General features: G+C 41.1%; 1 protein-coding gene across 1 annotated transcript in view; it reads right to left on the bottom strand.

The window, feature by feature from the left end:
* Window positions 1–25,166, bottom strand: part of LOC145396974 (ionotropic receptor 21a-like) — a 191,966-nt gene that overhangs the window by 57,359 nt on the left and 109,441 nt on the right. The window contains exon 9 of the mRNA XM_080270204.1: window positions 19,479–19,636. Within this exon, the coding sequence (XP_080126330.1) occupies window positions 19,479–19,636 (158 nt within the window). The remainder of the gene's footprint in view (window positions 1–19,478; window positions 19,637–25,166) is intronic.

Here is a 25,166-nt window from a genome sequence, read left to right as displayed (position 1 = left end):
ATATATACATGGTATAGAGGGAACTGCGATTGTATTGAAAGAAGCCTGATTGATTACGTGCTCGTAGAGAGGTCGATGATGGGAATGGTTGCTGATACGAGGGCCGTGAGAGCACGATGTGGAGGTCTTTAAGATTATATGATTGTGGTATGCAAGATCAAGCTGAGAGGAATGAGGTGGATCAGGAGAGATAGGACCAGTCAGGGAGAAGGACTGAAATTTGAGAAGCTGAGGATCAAAGAAAGGGCAGATGACTACAGGATCAAAGTAGAGGAGTTAGAATCTGTGAAATGGAATGAAATGGATCTGGACAACCTATGGAATGCATATAAAGATTCCTTAGTTAGGAATGCTAAAGTGGTGTGTGGTGTGGCAAGAGTAACAACAAAGAAGGAAGGTACGGCATGGTGGGATGAGGAGGTTCAGAGAGTGGTGGAGGAAAAGAGGAAGAAGTGGCTAAAGTGGTTACAGGATGGGGGTTCAGTTGAAATAAGAACTGAATATATTGAGAGCAAGAAGCACGTAAAGAGAATAGTGAAAAGGAAGCAGAGAGAGGTAAATGATGATCTAGGAAGAAAAGTGAATGCGAACTACTCTGAAAATTGGAAGTTATTCTGGAAAGAGGTGCGGAAATGTAGAATTGAAAGTGGAAAGAAATGTGATAGTGTGAAGGATCTATGTCGTAGATTATTAACCCATGGGGATGAAGCAAGGACCAGATGGAAAGAATGTTTTGAAAGCGGGATGAATGGGAATAAAGAGAGCAGAGCGGCTGTAAACATGATTGGTTTTGTTGGTGTGCAGAGAAGGAATGCAGAGCCAGGAGATATGAAACTCACACAGGTGAAGAGTGCTGTGAAGCAGCTGAAAAATGGGAAAGCAGCTGGGGTTGACGAGTTGCATGCAGGTATGATTAAATGTACTGTAGTGGAAAGAGTGGAATGAAGTGCTTGTTGGAGATATGTTGCCACGAATTCGCGCGAGCGTATTTATAAATTCGTGACATTGTGCTTTAGTGGGAAAACCACGAACTCTACTGGAATTCCCACGGGGCATCACTCAATTCAACCATCCTCGTATTCACTCAATCGGGATGGTTTTCAGAACATTTCTCAGTGTTTCACAAGTGATCATTCTTATGCCTTCACTGAGTGATTTATTGTGAGTGTATATCATTCACTTTCTCTCCGTTGACCGTTGAAGCTAGGCCTCGCCCTACTTCCGGCAAACACGGCCAGCCCCTACCTCTTTCATAGTTTGAATTTAGTCAGCTTTCAGTCACCGCGAGGGTAGGATTGTTTCTGCCCAGCACAAGGCAGTGCCGCCGTTGTACAGCGAGTTCCTGAATCTCCACCTAGACGCTGAATTGGCGAAGTGGGCTTAGCGAATAGCAGTGTTTTGATGTTCAGCACAGACGCCCAGTCTTTTCGCTCAACTCCCCTCCACTGACCAGTATTTCTATTTGTTTTTCTAGGCTTAAGTGTGTTTAGCTTTTGAATGAGCGAGTGAGTGTATTCTCCTTGTTATTTTGAATTCATTTTTGAGATTCATATAACGTAAATTTATTTCATTGCAGTCAATAAATTTACAGTTCTTTTCTTTGAGCTTAATGTAATTAAACTCGTGTTTTATTTCTCCACATTAAGGTTATTTTAGTTGCTGCTCCTAGTTTGCACAAACTCTTCACATTATCCTTAACTGGTACTTGGGCCAGTTCTTTTGTATCAAGCTTAAATCCGTTGTGCCAGCCAGGAGTTAATGCACCGGCAAGAACATGTTTATTATTATTAGCATTAGTTATTGATTGTCAGGGATGGAGTCACTTTCTCGAGAGGTTAACAGTACTACAAACAGCACGCGTGAGTAATTAGTCTCCGCTGTGTACTGTTGAGAAAGTTTATAAATTCTCGTCTTTAAAGAATCAGTGAAGTAAGCCGGCATAAAGTAAACTTACTGCTTGATTTTCACAAGTCAATTTCTTGTCTTTATTTTCAAGCAACATTTTAACATTATTCATTCATAATTTCACATCCCCCCGTGACTCCTAGCTCTAAAGTTATTAACGAGATAATACACACTCACTCATACTTAGGTAATTATCATTAAAGAGTATAGGCACTATCTTACTGGTGGTTATTGATTCATTTCTATTAATTTTACGTAATAGTTTTCCCAGTCAGTTGCTTCTTTTTAAATTTTCTTTCTTTACCAGTTTAACCAGATAATATTGGTCACCACCAACCTATGCCTATATTCTTTACTCTTGATTATTGGCATTTCTCTCCAAAATAGCAGTCAGTACTCAGTCTTTAGCCCACTCAGCCTTAGTTGAGTTAGCATCATGACTACTAATATATATATACAGGAAGCCAAAGATATGGGGCTTAGCAACCCCGAACAAATCAAGGAGTACGTGCTTTCGCGGTTTAGCTATCAGCAGCAACTTGAGATTGATGCTTGTGAAGAGCATCAAATTCAGCGTGAGGAACGCAAGAGAGAACGTGAACACGAGCTCGAGTGCGAGACAAGTGAGAAACAGGAACTTGAGATGCTGAAGCTCAAGCAAAACTCCTTGGCTTTAGACACATCTGGTGCACCTATCCCAAGCTCCACGAGCACTCTTCCTACACATGTTCTGGGGACCCCACACCTCAAGCTTCCTCCATACAAGGAAGGCGAGCGAATCGAGCCATTCATGGCTCGTCTCAAAGATATGGCTTAGCTGTACCAGCTGGATGAGGCAGCTAACCAGCTCCAATTTCTTAGCTTGTTTGAGAGCCTTGCCCTCAATATTCTCCACAGAGTTCGTGAGATGATGAAGGCCGCACTCATCAAAGCGTACTGGCTCACAGTTGACAACGCCAGGAGTCAGTTTATGAGGGCGCATTTACAAGAAAAGGAGACTGCTGTTCAGTTTCTTGATCGGCTTACTGCTTACTTAGATGAGTGAATGGAAAAAGATGAAACTCCTCCAACACGAGAGGGGATAATTGACCTTATGCTGCGCATGCAGCTAGAAAAGTCGTGGCCTGTTGAGCTTATGGCTTAGCTTAAGATCTGCCAGGTAAGCGATGCCAGCCAAATGGTGGAGAAGGCTGATGCATTCTTCACTTCATACGGGTATCAAACTCGTAAGCAACACACCTGGAACAGGAAACCTGACAAATCTGGGAAACCGTCTCAGACTGAACTCCAGCATCAAGGCCGTTCTCAGAATAATGGCCAAGGTCCAAACACACCACACAAGAAGGGCCAGAGGCAAAATACACAGAAACCTGTTTGGAAGGGTTACGAGAAGTACCCTAATCAGCAGCAATATCAGCCACACAACCAACAATCGGGACAATCCTTTTCAGCACTAGCCCCAGTGTATCGGAGGCAGGAGTCAAACGCAGCCTTCATTCCTCAACAGCAGTACAGTGGTGTCGTCCCTAGCAGTACGGGTACTTCCCCACAGTTCACTAGTTCACCAGCGACAGTGAACCCTTCGCAGGTGGTCAACGCTTCATCTCCCCAGACAGTGAGTACGACCCCTCAGGTATCTAATTCTCAGGGCACTATGTTTGCCGCATCATTTATTCAGCAGGCTCATCAATGGCTGGCTGCTTCCTCCACAGGCCCTCCCACAGGCAACAGTGCCTTCCTTGTTTAGCCAGGGTTTGTGAGGGGCGTTCCTGTAAAGTTCCTGAGAGACAATGGTTCCTCAGGTTGTTCTGTCAGGCAGAGTCTAGTTCAGCTTGAGGAGTGTACAGTCGACAGATCCAAGCTCAGCTTGTTGATGGATCAGTGAGATTGTTCCCTGAGGCACGTATCCAGGTGGCATCTCCATTTTACAGTGGTATGACAGTCGCCGTTGTCATGCCAGAACCTTTGTTTGACCTTATCATAGGCAACATACAAGGTGCCAAGTATAGTTGCACCGTAGATGACGCTACTCAGACTTCGGCTGCAGTAACATGAGCCATGGCCGAGGCTCCGAACTGTGTCACCCCGGTGACCATTGCATCGCTGCAAGATCTGATTTGTAGTCAAGATGTTGTCCAAGAACAACATTCTGACCTGACACTTGCTGCTGTGCAGAAGAAACAAAAGGGTAGACTGATTAAGTATTCACGGGGAGGTCAAGCCAGGTTCCTTCGTAAACAAGGACGGCTCTACCGTGAGTCATGAACACCCCAGGGCGTGGTTCGACTACAGTTTGTTGTTCCCGCTAAGTATCGCCAAGAAGTGTTAGAATGGGGTCATTGTTCAGCCTCATGAGGTCACATGGGCAAAAGGAAAACCCAGGGCCACATCTGTATTGACTTTTTCTGGCCAGGAATGGGAGAGGAAATAGATAGCTTTGTGCATTCCTGCAATGTGTGTCAATGTACCAACAATCAGGGACATGTCCTTCCTTTGCCGTTTGAATCCACACCCATAATCTCAGAGTCAGTTGAGTGACAGGGCAGTGATGATGTGGGTGCAGACATGATGTCTTGCCCGTTGGCCCCACAGGACACATTATGTCCAGGGCCTGTACATACATGTATCGTAGGTTAAGGGGGAGGTTCAAGAATCCCGTAAGGACAATCCGAGGCTGTGTTTGAATTACCTTGAGGTGTCTCGAGCTGTGGGCCTCTCTGAGGATTCCCGGAGAATGCACATTATCCACATGAGTGTTCACACCCATGGTAGGTGTTAAAATGTGACCTGCTCGAGATTGCATAGGGATTCTCAGCTTGCCAATGTTAATCGTAAGTGTAGAATAGGGTTTAACCAGTAAACTATAAGGGTCTTTTGAGATTCTGTCCTGGGACCATCTTTCCTGGTTGATAATAATGTAGGTTTAGGGTTTAACCAGTAAACTATAAGGGTCTTTTGAGATTCTATCCTGGGACCACGTTTCCTGGTTAATAATAATGTAGGTTTAGGGTTTAACCAGCAAACTATAAGGATCTTTTGATAGTCTGTCCTGGGACCACGTTTCCTGGTTAATAATGTATCCAATATGAAAATATTGGCGACCTCGAATGTACAAAGCTTGGCTGTCACTTAAAATTTTCGGCTAAGGCGTACTCTTTGAAGTATATATACTGACTGCTAGGCAGAGAGAGAGAAATTGTAATTTTAAGAAAGTTGTTTGTTGCACTGACACTTTTGATGTTCCACCTTGATTGCTTTCGCAGGTGCAGCTGGCAGGTATAGCAATTTTGTCAAGCAGATCAGATGATCATCTCTGCCGCATGCTATCGGCTCTTCTTTTCTGCCTCGTCGCCTCTCTTTACTACTGATTTGTATTATATAATTTTACATGTAGGCACAGTTACACCACAACTGTCACACCTACTCCATGTATTACATACATCACACAACATAACAATTAGTTGTTAATGTAAATGTAGCGAACTTTTCACTCAGTTTGACCTGAGTACAGGATTTTTCACCATAGTCACAGATTTTTTCCTCAAGCTTGCTTCTATTAATGTAAATATGAGGTTTTTTCACTCATGGGCGACTGTGATTTTCTCCTGCAGCAGGATAGTACACACACTACAGTGTGAATCTTGTGTGACTGAGTTAGGATTTATATGTATGTATATCAAAAAATTTTCTGAAGAAAAATTTGATTTTGATGGGGCGTAATGTCACGAATTCGTGCGAGCGTATTTATAAATTCATGACATTGTACTTTAGTGGGAAAACCACAAACTCTACTGGAATTCCCACTGGGCATCACTCAGTTCAACCGTCCTCATATTCACTCGATCGGGATGGTTTTCAGAAAATTTCTCACTGTTTCACAAGTGATCATTCTTTTGCACATTAGTGCCTTCACTGAGTGATTTATTGTGAGCATACATCGTTCACTTTCTCTCTGTTGACCCTTGAAGTTAGGCCACGCCCTACTTCCGGCAAACACGGCCAGCTCTTACCTCTTTCATAGTTTGAATTTAGTCAGCTTTCAGTCGCTGCGAGGGTAGGATCGTTTGTGCCCAGTGTAAGGCAGCACCGCCATTGTACAGAGAGTTTCTGAATCTCCACCTAGACGGTGAATTGGCGAAGTGGGCTTAGCGAATAGCAGTGTTTTGATGTTCACCACAGGTGCTCAGCTCCCCTCCAATGACCAGTATTTCTACTCGTTTTCCTAGGCTTAAGTGTGTTTAGCTTTTGAATGAGTGAGTGTATTCTCCTTGTTATTTTGAATTCATTTCTGCGATTCATATAACGTAAATCTATTTCATTGCAATCAATAAATTTTACAGTTCTTTTCTTTGAGCTTAATGTAATTAAACTCGCATTTTACTTCTCCACTTTAAGCTTATTTTAGTTGCCGCTCCTAGTTTGCACAAACTCTTCACATTATCCTTAACTGGTACTTGGGCCAGTTCTTTTGTATTAAGCTTAAATCCGTTGTGCCAGCCATGAGTTAATGCACCGGCAAGAATCTCATTATTATTGTTAGCATTAGTTATTGATTGTCAGGGGTGGAGTCACTTTCTCGAGAGACTAACTGTACTACAAACAGCACTTGTGAGTAAATAGTCTCTGCTGTGTACTGTTGAGAAAGTTTACAAATTCTGGTCTTTAGAGAATCGGCGAAGTAAGCCGGCATAAAGTAAACTTACTGCTTGATTTTCACAAGTCAATTCCTTGTCTCTGTTTTCAAGTAACATTTTAGCATTATTCATTCATAAATTCACATCCCCCCGTGACATGTAAGAAAGCATGGAACCTGTGTCAGCAGAGTGGGAAAAGGCTGTGATTGTACCTCTGTACAAAAATAAAGGTGAACGAAGTGAATGGAAGAATTATGGTGGCATAAGTTTATTGAGTGTGATAGGGAAGGTGAGTCAGGCATCAGAAGTCCTAGTGAGTAATAAACAGATTGACTTTAGGAGTGGCAGAACATAATTATGTGGATCAAAAATTTGCAGTGAGACAGTACAGAAGGCATGTGAGAAGGACCATAAGGTGCTTATGTCATTCATGGTTCTGGAAAAAGCATACAACAAAGTGGACAGAGAAGGATTGTGGGAAGTTCTGTGCATGTATGGTGTAAATGGTAAGCTGCTAGGAGCCGTCAAGTGTTTTTATGAAGGTAGTGAAGCATGTGTAAGGGTTAATGGGCATCTAAGTGAATGGTTCACGATCAGTGTGGGCGTGTGACAAGGTTGTGTGATGTCCCCATTGTTGTTCAATATATATATATATATATATATATATATATATATATATATATATATATATATATCATCTTTCTCTCTCTCTCTCTCTCTCTCTCTCTTTATATATATATATATATATATATATATATATATATATATATATATATATATATATATATATATATATATATCATCTTTCTCTCTCTCTCTCTCTCTCTCTCTCTTTATATATATATATATATATATATATATATATATATATATATATATATATATATATATATATATATACATATATATATATATATATATATATATATATATATATATATATATATATATATATATATATATATATATATATGTATATATATATGGATGGGGTGATGAGAGAAGGAAAACACGAGTAATGGAGAGAGGGATGAGGATGGTAATGAATGGTGATGGATAGAATATTTCAAATTTGTTGTACAGTATGCTGAAGATGCAGTACTGCTTGCGAGTTCCGGACAAGAACTTCGTAGGCTAGTGCAGAGTTTTGAGGATGTCTGTGAGCGTCATGCCTTGAGAGTAATGTAGAAAAGAGTAAAGTGATGGTTACTGAGAGATAAGGTGACTCCCAATGCGATGTTACTGTGAATGGAGAGAGACTGGAATTGGTGAGAGAGTTCAAATACCTGGGTACAGTGATAAAAAAGAGAGGAGAATGTGCAAAATAGGTTGAAAGTAGGGTGACACAAGGAAGAAAAGTAGCTGGCGCAATGAAGGCCTTGATAAGTAACAGAGGCTTGAGTGTTGCAACTGCACGAGGCTTACATGAGGAAGTGTTAGTGCCAGCTTTAACATATAGATGTGAGACTATTGTGTGTCATGAAAATGAAAAGTCAAGAGTAAAAGCAGTGGAGATGGGACTGCTGAGGAATGTATGTGGAATACAGAGGGTGGATAGGATTCGAAATAATGTGATCCGTGAAAAATGTGGTGAGGAAGTCGGTGGACACCAGAATCGAAGCGAGTGTACCGAGATATTATGGTCATGTGGAAAGAATGGATAACAATAGAGTGGTGAAAAAGGTATCTCTTAGCGAATTTGAAGGAGGAAGGAGGCGAGATAGGCCAAGGAGAAGGTGGAGAGATATGGTGGATGAGTGTGGGTGAAATAGGGGTTTGGAAGTCGGTGAGGCTATGGAACTGACAAGTGCTTGAGCTGGCCGGATGATTGTTGTGAGAAGTGATAGGAGTCCGGGAGCCTGAATGATGAGCGAATGGAAGCATGGTCCATTGGACTGGGCAAATCTGGGCTGCCCGAACAAGAAGCCTTGGACCAGGACTGACCAAAAAATGATGATTAAGGACCGAACAAAGGACATGATACGGATGGCGACGTGGAATGTAAGGGGTGCCAATGATGAGGTGAAAGACAGAAAGATTGTCCAGGTGCTTGAGGGTGCCAAAGTGGATATATGTGGATTAACTGAAATTAAATGGGGAGGTGAGAGTGTGAGAGAATGGGAGTATAGATGGGGTATATGTGCGGGAGTAGGTGAGAATGAGAGCAAAAGAAGGATTGTGTATTGTTGTGAGAAACAGATGGAAGGAGAATGTAGGAGAGCATGGACCAGTTGGCTCAAGGATTGTGTAGGTAAAATTGAAAGTTGGACTACAAATGTGGGTGATTGTGTGCGTGTATTCACCAACGCAAGATTGTGCAAGTAGAGTGAGAGAAGAGTTCAGGACAAGTGTGGAAATATGGATGGAAAAGTTTGAAAGGAGTGGGAGAGTGTTTTAGACTGGTGATATGAATGGTAAGGTAAGGTTGGGAATGTGAAGGTGGATGGAGTAGTTGGTGAGTGGGGTGTGCCTGCTGAGACAGATGAGAATGGCAGTGCTTTAGTGCGGCCTGTGGACCCTCCAGGGAAACGTCGTTTGTGGCATTTTGGAGCCGCGGACTGGGAGGCCCTCAGGCAGTACTTCTTTGATTTTCCCTGGAATGATTATTGCTTCCATGACCGGGAGCCATCTGAGTGTGTCTTGCTCATTACGGAGGTTATTCTCTTGGGCATGGAAGCATACATTCCTTTCTCATATCCTTTGACTAACGCAAGAAAGCCTTGGTTTAATCACGCTTGTTCTAATGCTGTGCAACAAGGAGAGGGCCTACAAAAGGTACCGGAGCCAACCCACTCCTGAATCACATCATCTTTACGTTTCTGCCCGGAATCGTGCTAAGTCTGTTCTTCGCTCTGCTAAAAATAATTTCATCCATACTAAATGCTCTCAACTCTCCAACTCGAATTCTTCCCGCTCCTTCTGGCACCTTGCCAAAAATCTTCCTAACAACTTTACCTCATCATCCTTCCCTCCTCTTTTCTACTCTGATGGTTCTGTAGCTATTTCTCCTACTGATAAAGCAGATCTCTTCGCACAGACTTTCTCCTCCAATTCCACCTTAGACGATTCCAGTGCTGTTCCTCCATCTCTTCCCCCCTCTGACTTCCTCATGGCTGACATTAAAATTTCTTCAGTTGATGTATTTTCTGCCATTACTGGCCTCAGTACTAACAAGGCATATGGGCCTGATGGGGTCCCTCCTGTTGTTCTCAAGAACTGTGCTTCTGTGCTTACACCCTGCCTAGGCAAACTCTTTCGCCTTTGTCTGTCAACTTGTACCTTTCCTTCTTGCTGGAAGTTTGCTCTCATTCAGCCAGTCACAAAGAAGGGTGACCACTCCAGACCCTCCAACTATCGTCCAATTGCTTTAACGTCCTGTATTTCAAAAGTTTTCGAGTCAATTCTCAATAGAAAAAGTTTAAGGCATCTTTCCTATCACAACCTTCTTTCCGAACGTCAGTATGGGTTCCGTCAGGGACGCTCCATTGGCGATCTTCTCACCTACCTTTCAGACTCCTGGTCATCCTCCTTTCGGGACTTTGGCGAAAGCTTTGCCATTGCACTTGGCATCTCAAAGGCTTTCGATCGAGTCCGGCATAAATCTTTAATTTCCAAACTGCCCTCCTATGGTTTCTATCCTTCTATCTGTGCCTTCATCGCTAGCTTCCTTTCTGGTCGTTCTATAGCCGCTATTGTAGACGGCCATCGTTCTTCTCCTAGATCTATCAACAGTGGTGTTCCTCAGGGCTCTGTCCTATCACCTACTCTCTTCCTTTTATTCACCAATGATCTTCTAAGCTGTACATCTAACCCTATCCACTCATACGCTGATGACTCCACCCTTCACCTATCCATTCGGTTCCCGCAACGCCCATCTCAACAGTTACTTCAACAAACAAGGGATGAGGCTATGGCACACCTAATGTCTGACTTGGCTCGTATCTCTGACTGGGGTAAAAATAATATGGTTGTTTTTAATGCATCTAAGACTCAGTTCTTACACCTTTCAACCCGACAAAATCTTCCACAGGTATACCCACTAATGTTTAATAATATTCAACTTAATCCTGCATCATCCTTGAATATGCTTGGGGTTTCACTTACTCGGGACTTATCTTGGAAAGATCATATTACATCTCTTGTAAAATCTGCTTCCAAGAGATTGGGTGTGCTAAGCACACTCCGCTCTTTCTTTACCCCTGCACAATTGTTGACTCTATACAGGGGTTTTATCCGCCCCTGTGTGGAGTACAACTCTCATGTGTGGGGAGGCTCCCAACATACAGCTCTTCTCAATAGGGTGGAGTCAAAGGCTTTTCGTCTCATTAACTCTGCTCCTCTTATTGACTCCCTTCAATCTCTGTCTCTTCGCCGCACTGTTGCATCTTTATCTCTTTTCTATCGCTACTTTAATGGTCACTGCTCCTCTGAACTGTCTGCTTGCATTCCTCCACCTCTACGACGGGCGCGTAGCACCCGTCTGGCAGCAAACTCTCATCCCTTTTCTGTCCAACTCTCTAATGCAAGAGTTAACCGTTACTCCCAGCCTTTCATTCATGCAACAGGTCTGCTCTGGAACTGTCTCCCTCTGTCTGTATTTCCTGCTGCCTATGATCTCCAGTTTTTCAAACGCAGTGTGTCCAGGCATCTCAAAATGATCGGATCTAGAATTTGGCTCTCTATTGTATTTTGTTTTTCTCTTGGAGGGAACTGTAACTGCGGGCTCATGGCCTTTGGTTCCTTCTTCCTCACAAAAAAAAAAAAATTGTGCTGGAAGGGGGTTGGTGATAGCCAGTACCCTCTTCAGGCACAAAATCATCCACAGGTATACATGGCGAGTGACAAGAAGCGTGGGTGGTGAACTGAATGAAAGGTGACAATGATTATGTGTGTGTGAATGAAAGGATGCGAAGGTGCGTAATGGATGCAAGACTATATACAGGCTGGGGGAGAGGACTTTCGGGCCACCACTTGCTGGTGGTCCAAGTAAAATGGAGAAATAGAAAAAGGGAAGGACGGGAGGAAGGAGTATATGCAAGGAGAGTGGAAAGGTTACAAGAGGATGAGAAAAAGGCAGAATATAAGTGAGAAGTGGAGGAGCGATTGGGTAAATATCGATTGGAGTAAATGGAGGACGTCGAAGGTGTGTGCAAGATATTTACAGAAGAAATATGTGTAGCATATGAGGTGCTGTGTGGGGTGAAGAGAAGACGAAAGGGGGTGCAAGGAACAGTATGGTGGAATGAAGAGGTGAGACAGGCGTGGCACAAAAGAAGAAAGCATATAGTGAGTGGATGAGAAATAGGGGCGTGGAAGAAGAAGAGAGATGGAAGAGAGAGTTATATGTAGAGAGGAAGGGAAAGATGAAAAGATTAGTATGAGAGAGTAAGAAGAGAGTGGATGAGGAATTTGGAAGAAATTTGAGTGTAAAATGGAGGGACTGTAAGAAAATGTTTTGGAAACATTATATAAATATATATATATATATATATATATATATATATATATATATATATATATATATATATATATATATATATATATATATATATATATATATATATATATATAGTGAAAACTTGGTGTTCTTTCCTTATGATAAATTACAAGGCTCTCATCAAAATTCACTCAATTTTCAAAGCTAGACCACCACTTGGGTAGGATTGAAAGAGGATACCTTATGAAAAATTGCTAGTGAATTGAATTAGCTGCAGTGGCTGATAGTTTGTCTTGCTCTGAATAAAAAATATGGTTGGGAACAAAACAAACTTTCAGCTGAGGAGGCATGGAAGTCCCTAACGATCGCTGAGCGTGGGAGTGGTTGAGCGAAGCTTGTCACAGTGTAAATTATGATGTTCCTTTTTGTTGCGCAATCACTCTCATGCAAGTGGTTTCCTCCTGGGCTGGTCATGGAAAGTCAGTTCTAACTTTCTCATTCATTTACATAAAATTATACTTGCTTTTCAGATGTGTGGAATAGCTGGTTGTACGATTTCTTTTCCTTGATAAACTTTGAAATAAGTCAGTTTTTTGCCTTGGCTGCACAAAGTGTTTTTAGATTGTTACTCTTTCTGAGCACTTGCTCTCTCTGGCCATCCACGTGTGGATGCTTTTATCTGGTATAGTTGACAAATAGATTGTAAAGTATGAAGTAGTGAATGACCAGGAAACAATACTCTTTAAAACGAAAGAAGAGAAGTTAGAGGACGAAATTCAAGTATCAGGTGAATGAAGACAATGGACTGTAGTGTCCATGGAAATAGGTGAGCTACTGGAGAGATTCCAACACTCCAACAAGTTGCGAAATTTGGTAAGAGAAGGCGATGTGAGCCACTGGAGAGATTCCAACATTCCAACAAGTTACTGAGTTTGGTAAGAGAACGGGATGTTGAAGAGCTTTGTGAAATGTATAAAATGAATGTCGTTTAGGAGTGCGTAAGACCTGTTTGTTGTTATTGCCTACTTAGCAAGTCGATGAAGTAATCGCCTTCATCTATTTTTGTGTCTGTGTGTGATTCTATCTGTTACCAAGACAACTTATAATCAAGTGGGCAAATTTATTATCTAAATGTTACCAAATATGGCTGAATAGTTTTATTGGTACCCCAATGCTTCTTCAAAACCTAGCTATTTGACACCATATCCGCACAGTTGACCAACCTTAACCTCATCCTTATCACTGAAATTACCATTTCGAGTGATTTTAACGTCCATAATGTAGAATGGTTATTGCATTCTGCCAGGATTGACGATACTGGTCTAGAATGTGAGCTGCTTGCAGAATCATTTAATCTCATGCAATTAGTAAAAACAACCAATGAAAATACCAGATAATCGTGACCATACCATCACTCTTTCAGACATATTCTTGACAAATACCCCAGGTCAATACTGGATAGAGGTACTGTCACCATTTAGATCTTCCGACCACAGTCTCATCTAAGCCTCATTAGTCAGTTGCTGCCCTTAACCTACCCATTCTGAGCCAGTTAGGGTGACCAGATGACACTTTGATAGGGCAGACTGGAATGAATATAGAAGTTTTCTTGGTAATATTCCATGGCAGTTTTTCTTACCCGCTGGTATAATTTCCACACAGTCCCACATTAATTAATGAATACAAATTGGTAAGGAATTGTTCATACCCACTCAACGATGTAAGATAGGACTTCCCAAAATCGTTTGACAGAGAAGTATCCCCAAGTCCTTAGCATATAACTTTTACATAAAAGGAAAACAAAAATCTGAAAACCTGTCAGTTTAAAATTGCTAGAAACCATGCAAAAGCAGCAATTAATCTCGCTAAAACAAACTATCTTCAAAACCAAGTATCCAAATTATTTAATAGTCCTGAATACAAGAGAGTATTCTGGTCAGCTCTCAGGTCTTTCAATAATAACATTTCATCACCCATTATCCAATTAAAATCTTCAGATGGAAACATTATCCACTCAGTTACGAAGAAAGGAAGTTCCTTTGGCCCCTTTGATAACACACCAATAGCTATCACATCTTCTGATAAAGTATTTGAGACTGCAATTAAGCACATTTTGTAACAACCTGAATCCAGCATTTTAATTAGTGACAGACAGTATGGGTTTCGCCAAGAAAGATCCACTGTTGAAATACTCAATCTCCTGACTCATACCATCCATCAGTCTACTGACCAACATGGATAAGCCAATGCTGTAGCCCTTTATAGTTCAAAACCTTTTGATAGAGTATGGCACGGTTCCCTACTATCCAAACTCCCTTGCTATGGCCTATCATCTTTCATTCCACTAATTTCCTCATCTCTCAGCGACAGAAAAATAGTAGTAAAAGTACTGCATATGTTCTGTATTCTAAATTGCACTTTGTTAATGCCTGTGTGCCACAAGGATCAGTCCTGGGTCCAACCCTATTCCTAATTCAAAATAATGATTTTTTTATCTGTAATCCACAATTCCAGTCACTCATATGTACTTCACAGTTCACTCACACTTAAAACATCCATTCACAAATCTATATATCTCTAACTCGCAGCTCAGTATAGCAATTTCCATAAATCAAGACTCATCTAAGATCACTGGATGGAGACAAAATAATAGTCTCATTTAATGTTAGGAAAGCCAAATATAATACAGTTTACAAGTAGACAGATATTGCCTAATTCCTATATTTCCTTTGGTGCAGCTAATATTCCGATCTCTAAAAGTATTGATATTCTCGGTGTTTCACTTAACAATAGCCTTAGCTAGACCTCTTATGTTAGAGCACTTGCTAAAACTGCTTCAGTGGGAATTGGATTATTTTACAGAATCCATACATTTTCCACTGACTAGCAGATAGTTATTATTTACAAGAATCATGTGCACTCTCGGCTGGAATATTGCTCACCCTTGTGAAGTGGATGTGGAGGTTGTACTAAGACAACTGGGCAAAATGCAGAACAAAGTTGTGAGAATTATTAACTATTGTTGCCAATTGACACAGGCTGCGTCCAACTGCAAACGAGTACTTGGGACAGTCCCGGGCTCCCAAGGCCACACACTGAGAGACCCCCCCCCCCTACTTCACCACGCTATTCCCGCGCACTCGATACATTATAAACTATTAATCCACACACCCTTATTTATGCTTCGATAATCGTATTTTTTTCCACTGTAACCTTGAATAAATGTACATGCTTATGGTGTTCTAAAAAAGTTTAGTCAAATGTAAATTGTCTTAATTTATTTTTGGTTATATCAGCATTTTTTCAGTTTTTTCTCATGGAAATATAATTTTTATGGTAAATGTTACTGAGAAAAAGTTATAGAGAATTTATTTGGCAACATTTTGGTGTATAGAGAATTACTGTAGGTCAATTAGGGCCGATTTTACGGAGTGCAAAAGCAAATTATCTTCTGCTCCAGCAAGGTTCGTAGCACACTGACTATGGCAGTGGGGTAACGCTGGGTGCATAGTGGGTTAAGCACAGTGGAGGAATACACAGAGATGCAAGTAATACTTTGTTCTCATCTAGAAATGGACACAAGATCATTTCATTACCAAAAAAAGACGGGCCATTTTGTTTAACGCAACCGGCATCGAATAGTAACCAGTGGTTGAAATGTATGCAGATGTAGCCTGCATTAAATGGTAACGAGTGCATGAAATCTGCACCACACCCATAAACACGAAACGGTTTATAGCCCTGCAATTACAAATGAACTACCTCCCTAACAAGTAAGAAGGAATGTTGCCTCTCTTGCATTATTTTACGGATACTTCTATGGCAAATACTCAGACGAAATTGTGTCCATTGTGTCACCTCTCCACACCTCCCCACGTGCTATGCAGGCATCTGGTAGCACGGATGACTGGACTGTCACACTGCCATATTACAGAACTTCTGCTTATCAGAATTCTTTTATTCCCCGAACTGTACCTCTTTCAATATCACCTCCCCAGCATAGTCTCCCCCCAAACTTCAACCAAAAGCAGTTGAAGTCTCACCGTTACTTTTTTTTTTTTTAATGAATGGAGGACACCAGTAATCTCGTGTATGGATTATTTTATTCTTTTATTTGTATTTACCTTCCTCTGTTCATTTTCTGTTTGAAAAATGTATCCAAACACTATGGGCAGTAACCCAGGATATGTTGTTAGAAATGATTAGATTTGGGCAAAGGTGCGATAATATTCCTCGAATTGCCTGAGGATTACTGATCTTTTTTTTTTTTTTTTAAGACAAACCCAAAGAGAAACTGAAACACGGAGAGCGAAATCCTATGACTTTTCTTTCTGTCATTTTTGATATTGCCCTCCCAGCTAGGTGATAAAGTATTCACCTGCATTTGTGTGTGTGTGTGTGTGTGTGTGTGTGTGTGTGTGTGTGTGTGTGTGTGTGTTTCCAAAATATCTCAAATTCATGTGGGCAAATTGTATCCAAACTTTGTGGACAGTATCCCAGGATAAGTGGCCTGAACTTATTAGATTTCGGCAAAGCTGCGATGACATGCCCCCTGTTGCCAGAGGATTGCATCTAGTTTCTTAGAGATGGTGAGCGATACGCATTTCTGGGTGAAGACTTTGGCTGTCCTTGCAAATGTGTCAGTGTTTTATTTAAGAATAAAAAGGGAATATTTAAGTAAGAAGAAATGAAGTAAGATTAGGAAAATGTGATTGAAGTGGAAGGAAAATGGAAAGGATGATTACTAGGAAAAGTACAAATGAGTTATCGGAAAAGAGCAGACCAATTTTAAAAAGTTTGCAAATGTGTCGGAAAGAATACAGGCAAGCACCGAAAACTGAGAGGAAAAAAATGTACAAATGTTCTATCTATCTATTGCCAGATGCCTCAATCCCGTTTGGGGTGGCCACAAACAAATCGCCTCCAAGTCGTCCTGTCCCCCGCCATTTCACTGCCTTGCTCCCAACTCACACCCCCCTCTCTCATATACCTCTCCACCCCATCCCTCCATCTCATCCTCGGCCTCCCCCTCCCTCTTTCCCCCTCCACCTCACTCATATACACTCTCTTCGTCAGTCTTTCACCCTCCATCCTCTCCACATGGCCAAACCACCTCAGTGTGTTCCTCATAACGCTTCCTATCACATCCACATCCACATCCACACCACAACGCTCCTTTATATCCTCATTCGTCAGCCTGTCTCTCCACGTGACTCCACAGGCTCCTCTTAAATAACTCATTTCCACTGCTCTCACTCTTGACTTGTGTCCTTCCAACAATGTCCAAGCTTCACTTCCGTACGTTAGAGTTGGTATCACAATACTGTCATGTAGTAACTTTTTCACTTCCATGCTCACTTCCCTGTTTCTTATCACTGCTTTCAAGGAACCAGCAACCTTTCTTCCCTGCTGTACCCTTTCAAGCACTTCACCCTCCAAACCTCCATCCTTACTCATCACACTACCCAAATACTTAAATGTACTCACATTTTCCAATTCCTCACCATCCAACCTCGCTGTACATTCACTAACTTCACCTCTCTCACAGACCATCACTTTACTCTTCCCTACATTCACCTTTAGGTTCCGTTTCTTACACACTCTCTCAAACTCATCCACCAAGCCTTGCAGCTCCCCTTCGTCTTCACTCAACAACACAGTATCATCTGCAAACAACAGTACAGGGAGTTTCCAAACACTATCCTCTCTCACCAGATCCACTCCAACATCCACTACTCTACCCTGTACCTCTTTTATTACCCCATCCATGTACAGATTGAACAACCATGGAGACATGACACATCCCTGTTTCAAACCAACTTTCAAAGAGAAAAATTCACTTTGTTCACCATCCACACGCACTGCAGCCTTCCACCATCGTACATACTCTTCACAGCATTCAACAACTTCCCATCTACTCCATACAATTGTTAACAGATGTAAAAAGGAATAAGAGGCATGAGAAAGAGAAGAACAAAGAATGGGTGAGAAGGTATTATAAGCAATGGGAAGGTATTCTAAAATGTTGTAACAGTTGACTGTTAACACTGTAATTATATGACTTACTTGTGCCACATGGTAAGTTTACTATGCTCTTTTTACTCTAACTTGGCCTTATATTACAATACCATGTCTGTGTCTTGAATGCTGAGTTGTAACAACTGAATAACTCTAGAATGTGAAGCCAGTCACAAGGAAGTGCTATGGAGAGAATTTAAAGCCGTGGCATTATCTTTCTCTGCCACTAATGTAATTGAAGGAAACTGCAGGATGACGGAAATCTGGGCGAGGTTAGGGTAAAAATCGTATAATCATGTGAAATGAGATGCACATGTATGTCTTTAACCAAGTTTTATTCAAATATTCACATCTAAACAATGTGCCTCAATTTTCCTAATTAATTGCACTGGAGACATTGCATCAAAAGCTGTGCGAGAGAACAATATTGTATCCTACATTTTAGGTTTCTGCTTTATATACTTAAGAGGACAATATACTAAGATTCGTAAGATAGGACAAATGTTTCACAGCAGAGCTTATTAGAGCTATTACATGTTTAACATTCAATAGCTCATATACTGGGTGTTGTGTTTTTCATCTGTATCTTCACTCTTGTTGGTATTAAGGTCATATAAAAAACCTAATTTACAAGCCTACTTTATATCCATATAGTTACTTACTACTCAAGGCAAGCACACAGTGTAACAATAAGTCGAACAATTACTTGCTCCCATAGCATGGTGTCATATTTAGATGAAAAAGCATCTCTAGTAACGGCCATGTCCTTCTGACCCTCAGTAACGATTATTGGAGACGAGGTAATTGATCCCTCATACTATAGATACCTCGACATACCAAACACCAAACCACCCTCTCATACCACTTCACACAAATTCACCCTCCCACACCATAATGCATCAAGGAAGTTCCCACATCTATAACCTTGGTATTTTTTCATTCTTGATACCGCCAAACGATTTTTATTAGCCTTAGGATTATCTTAATGGAGAGATAATTGCATAATCTACATAAATAACCTCAAAAAAATTAAGATTTGGAAATGTCGCTTGCAGGGTCTAAAAAAAATATCGGAATCAGGACGTTGCTTGACACGCGACACGCAGTATATCGATTAATACCACGTGATTTAGTGCTACCACTCAGGAGCATGGCGTGAAAATCTGGCATCAAAGTTTTTAGTATATCGACGGAAAACATTTCCAGAAACAAAACTGTCATTCTAGAATATCCGAACTTGTATGAAAGGTTTGCTAAAATAAAAATTAAACGCTACATTGGAGTTTCTGATCCCGAGAACGATAGCAATTTCATGATGAGAGGTCTTTCCAAGATTGATTTATACTGTAGGAAAGTAATAATAATATAAAAAGGTCAGCAGTTTCAATGAGGTAAATGAAACTGACAAGTGGCCAACAGTTTATGGAATCATACATGTTACTAGAAATGAAATATAAAATAGTTGATAGCAGACTAATGCTCACGTTTTGATCGAATGAAGAACTATAATGCTGGGTATCCATTCGGCCCTTCAGACTTGTAATGAAAAGGCTGGCGATGGCGAGGTCTGCAGCGCCACTCCCAAGCATGCCAGCTATCCCAGTCCAGGTTCCGTTTGGCTGACGAGCCCCCCACAGCTCACCTGCAGGACGCAGACATCAATAAAATAGGACCAGTACTTTCTGTAATATTTATTTAAACTTTTTACTTTGACAAATGTAGTTGAAGGAAAGGCACTGTAATATTTCATGTGACAAAGATACTGGTGGCAGAATTGAACCACGATTGACTAGCTTGTTTACAAATATTTGCTATATTTTTTACGACCTTGCAGCTCATAATCTAATAATGAGACATTCATAAACGTGCACTGCATTTCATAAGAATGTAAAAGACGATAGTGTGCACAGTAAATATATATATATATATATATATATATATATATATATATATATATATATATATATATATATATATATATATATATACTGTATATATATATATATATATATATATATATATATATATATATATATATATATATATATATATATATATATATATGAGGTAATAATACATCGTTAAGGTAAACACTGGAAACTTTCTCTGTCATGTTTTCATACGAAAAAATTAACTAAGATTACAGGTAGTGGCAATCAGGAACTGGGGATATGCACCATATTGTGTGCGTGTCACAGAATATATATATATATATATATATATATATATATATATATATATATATATATATATATATATATATATATATATATATATATATATATATATATATATATATATACGCACACACAACTTGTGCGACTTATTCCGACAAAATGTACATTGCAGTTGCTGCAGTGGCGCACCTGATGGCCAACATTGGAACTAAATAAAAACGAAAAATATTGATGGGGGCCGAATACTTATCTCCCGTCAAAATATGTTGTTGGCTAAGGTACAAGCTACTTTCTAATCAAATTTGAAGAAAATATATCAATCCATTATTGAAATACTGGCCAAAATTCAATTTGATATATGACGGTTGGCATTCGGGCGATTTTGATCGAATCCTCACGAAAAGTTAATAATTTCTCCTCATTCACATAGTTGCTACTTCCTGAAGGGTTGGCGAGTATTCGTCAACAACTTTTCGAGATATTTGGAAAACACGCGCGCGAGCGCACACACACACACACACACACACACACACACACACACACACACACACACACATATATATATCTATCATTCTATCTATCTCTTTTTTATGTATCTATCCGTTTATCTATCTATCAGTCTATCTATCTACCTATCTGTCTGTCAATGAATCTATCAATCTATTTATCTATCTATATGTTTGTGTGTGTGTGTGTGTGTGTATGTGTGTGTGTGTGTGTGTGTGTGTGTGTGTGTGTGTGTGTGTGTGTGTGTATGTATGAGAACGTGTGTAATGGATGCAAGAGCATATAGAGGTTAGGGCAGTTGACTTTCTGACCAACATGAGGTGGTGGCCAATGTCAAATGCAACGGAGGAATTGAAAGAATGATGGAGAGGAAGAAGCAGTCCATTCAAGGATGGTAGAATGGTTGCAAAAGAGGATGGAAGAGAAGCAGATTATACAGTAAGAGAGAAGTGAAGGAATGATTGGGCAAATATAATTTGGAGCAGATGGAGGAGGTGGAAGGTGTGTGCAAGATTTTCACAGAAGAAATATGTGCAGCATGTGAGGTGGTGTGTGCAATGACGAGATGACACAAGGCGGTGCAAGGAATACCATTGTGGAATGAAGAGCTGAGACAAACTTTGGCACAAAAGGCGAAAGCAAATACTGAGTGGATGAGAAGCAGGAGCATGGAGGAATTTGAAAGACAAAAGAGAGTTGTATGTAGAGAAGAAGAGAGAGGTGAAAAAGTTAGTAAGAGAGAGTAAGAAAAGAGTGGATGAGAATATGGAAGGAATTTGAGTGTAAAGTGGAGGGAATGTAAGAAAATGTTCTGGAAAGAGGTAAAGAGAGTAAGACAGGGTGATAAAGAAGTTAGTCGGGCAGTGAAAGATGTAAATGTCAAATTTTTTTATGCAAGGAAGAAGGAACCAAAGGCCAGGAGCCTGCAAACTGTTCCTTCCAAGAAAAAAACAAAAACAATACAAAAGAGAACCAAATTCAAGATCCGTTCATTTCGAGATGACTGGACACACTGTGTGGAGATCATAGGAAGCAGGAAATACAGACAAAGGGAGACAGTTCTAGAGTTGACCTTTTGCATAAATGAAGGACTAAGAGTAACGGTAACTCTTGCATTAGAGACAGAAAATGGATAAGAGTGTATCGCTAGACGGGTGCTACGCGCCCGCCGTAGAGGTGGAGGGATGCAAGCAGACAGTTCAGAGGAGCAGTGGCCATTGAAGTAGCGATAGAAAAGAGATAAAGATGCAACAGTGCGGCAAAGAGACACAGGATGAAGGGAGCCAGTAAGAGGAGGAGAGTTAATGAGACGAAAAGACTTTGACTCCATCTTATTGAGAAGAGATATCAAGTGGAATGGCAAAGCTTTCGCCAAAGTCCCGAAAGGAGGATGACCAGGAGTCTGAAAGGTAGGTGAGAAGATCGCCAGTGGAGTGTCCCTGACAGAACCCATACTGACGATCAGAAAGAAGGTTGTGATAGGAAAGATACTTTAAAATTATTCTATTAAGAATTGACTCGAAAACGTTTGAGACACAGGATGTTAAAGCAATTGGACGATAGTTAGAGGGCTGGGAGTGGTCACCCTTCTTTGGGACTGGCTGAATGAGAGCAAACTTTCAGCAAGTAGGAAAGGTACAAGTTGATAGACAAAGGCGAAAGAGTTTACCTAGGCAGGGTGTAAGCAAAGAAGCACAGTTCTTGAGGACAACAGGAGGGACTCCATCAGGCATACATTGTTAATACTGAGGCCAGTGATGGCATAAAATACATCAGGTGAAGAAATTTTTATGTTAGCCATAAAGAAGTCAGAGGAGGGAAGTGATGGAGGAACAGCACCGAAATTGTCTAAGGTGGAATTGGAGGAGAAAGTCTGAGTGAAGTGATCTGCTATATCAGTAGAAGTTGCTACAGAGCCATCAGAGTAGAAAAGAGGAGTGAAGGGTGATGAGGTAAAGTTGTTAGAAAGGTTTTTGGCAAGGTGCCGGAAGGAGTGGGAAGAATTCGAGTTGGAGAGGTGAGAGCATTTAGTATGGATGAAATTATTTTTAGCAGGGCAAAGAACGAATTTAGCACAATTCCGGGTAGAAACATAGAAAGGATGTGATTCTTGGTACCTTTTATAGGCCCTCTCCTTGTTGTGGATAGCATTAGAACAATCGTGATTTAACCAAGGCTTTCTTGCATTAGTCAAAGGATTAGAGAAGGGAATGTATGCTTCCATGCTCGAGAGAATAACCTCCGTAATGCGTGAGGCACACTCAGATGGCTCCCAACCATGGAAGCAAAAATCATTCCAGGGAAAATCAAAGAAGTACCGCGTGAGGGCTTCCCTATCCGCAGCTCCTAAGTGGCACAATCGACGTTTCTTTAGAGGGTCCACAGCCCATACTGGAGCGATAGGACAGGTTAAGTAATAAGGTTGTGATCGGAGGAGCCCAACGGAGAGGAAATAATTGACAGTGTAAGCAGAAGGATTAGTTTTAAGGAGGAGGTCATGTATGTTGGAACTCTCTCCAAGGCTGTCAGGGATACGGGTAGGGTGCTGTACAAGCTGTTCTAGGTCATTAAGGATAGAAAGGACTTAGGCTTGTTCACCAGGTGGATCAGTGAAAGGAGAGGAGAGCCTAAGGTGGTGGTGAACATTGAAATCTCTTAGACTGGCGATTTCAGAGAAAGGAGAAATGGATAGATTGTGTTCCATCGTGGAAGGAAGATAGTCAAAGAATTTTTTATAGTCAGTACAATTAGGGGATGAGTAAACAGTGAAGATATATTTAGTCAGAGAATGACAGGAAACATAAAGCCAGAGAGTAGAGAATTCAGAAGAATCAAGTTCATGAACAAGAAGGCAAGATTAGTCATTGCGTACACATACACAACAATCACTTTTGGCTTTTAAATGAGTATAGAGAAAGTAGGAGGATACAGAAAAGGGTTTGCTATCAGTTACATCAGACAGCTGAGTCTCAATTAGAAAAAGAAGGTGAGGTTTAGAGGAGGAGAGGTGGTGCTCAACAGAGCGAAAGTTAGAGGAAAGGCCACGAATGTCGTAGAAACGATGAAAAAGTGAGTTGGACAGTGGTTCCAGGCAGCTCGTTGAGTCGTCACCGGGAGAGGGGTGGATGGTGGGGGCATTCATCTTCCCCCCCCCCCAGGGACTCTGAAGCTTGGTTATTAGTCGCCATTTTTTTTTTACCAATTTTGAAAAGGAAGTGTAGTGTGTACTGTGCATATAGTTTGTTGTTGACAGTTAGAGAAACTGTATCTGAGAGCATGCTGGCCTACTCTGTGTTACTGAAAAAGTGAAAAGGTTCAGCAATGGGGGATGGTCAGGAACTAGTCCCAAGGGCCGATGAAACGGGAGCTCCAGCTCTCCCTGTCATCAGCATTCCATCTACCTTGGGAGTACTGCCCTGCTCGACTGGTGCTACCGTCTACTCCTCAGATTGCTAGTGGAGATGGGAGAAAAGTTAGCAGATGGAGAGAACGCTTTCAAGAAGTGATATGTATAGAGAATGAAGGTGATGCCAGAATAAGTGGTTAAGGAATGGCTGGGTGAAGGAGGGACGTGAGAAGAGAGGAAGAAATCAGTAGGTGGAAGTAATGGATGCAATGTAGAAAGACAAAATGAAGAAAGCCCGAGGAACTAATGAAGTGTGTGGTGAAATGCTGAAGCGTGTGGGAGAGATAGTAGTAAAATGGATTTGGAAGCTGTGCAGATTGGCCTGGGAGGAAGGTAGAGTCCCAGAGGTATGGAAGTCAGGTATAAATATTCCCCTGTACAAAGGAAAAGGGGAAAAGAAGTGTGTAGTAATCATTGGGGCATTTGTCTTCTTAGTGTAATAGGAATAGTGTATGGTTGCATACAAACTGGTAGAGTTAGAGTAATAACAGAGTAATTAGTTGATGAAGGACAGGGAGGATTTAGGAAGGTAAAAGGTTGCATTGATCAGATTTTCATTTTTAGGTCGTTAGTGGAAAAGTTTCTAGAGAAGGGAAAGAAGTTGTTTGCGACCTTCAAGGACTTGGGGAAAGCATATGACAGGATGGATAGACAAGGAATGTGGAAAGTGTTAAGAGTATGTAGAGTAAATGGGAAGTTGTTGAATGCCATGAAGAGTATGTATGAGGAGGCAGAGGCTGCAGTGCATGTGGATAGTGAATTGGGTGAATTTTTGTAGTTGAATGCTGGATTGAAACATGGATGGGTCTTGTCTCCGTGGATGTTCAGTCTTTATATGAATGGGGTTATAAAAGAGATATTAGGTAGAGCAGTGGATTCTGCAGCAGCCCTGAAGAGAGAGGGCAACGTTTGGGAACTCCCTGTACTGTAATTTGCAGACGATACTGTGTTGTTAAGTGAAGACGATGGGGAATTGCAAGGCTTGGTGAATGAGTTTAGAGGAGGGGGAGGCCATGGGTGAGATGAAAGAATGGAGTGGAGAGATATATGAGAGAGGGGTGTGTGACCTGGGGGGTATCGCA

This window comes from Coenobita brevimanus, chromosome 40 (genome assembly GCF_032717465.1).
Source record: "Coenobita brevimanus isolate Jiangsu-jjx chromosome 40, ASM3271746v2, whole genome shotgun sequence".
Taxonomy (NCBI): domain Eukaryota; kingdom Metazoa; phylum Arthropoda; class Malacostraca; order Decapoda; family Coenobitidae; genus Coenobita; species Coenobita brevimanus.
Note: the sequence above shows the minus strand (reverse complement) of the source record. Positions and strands in the feature narration are given on the sequence as shown.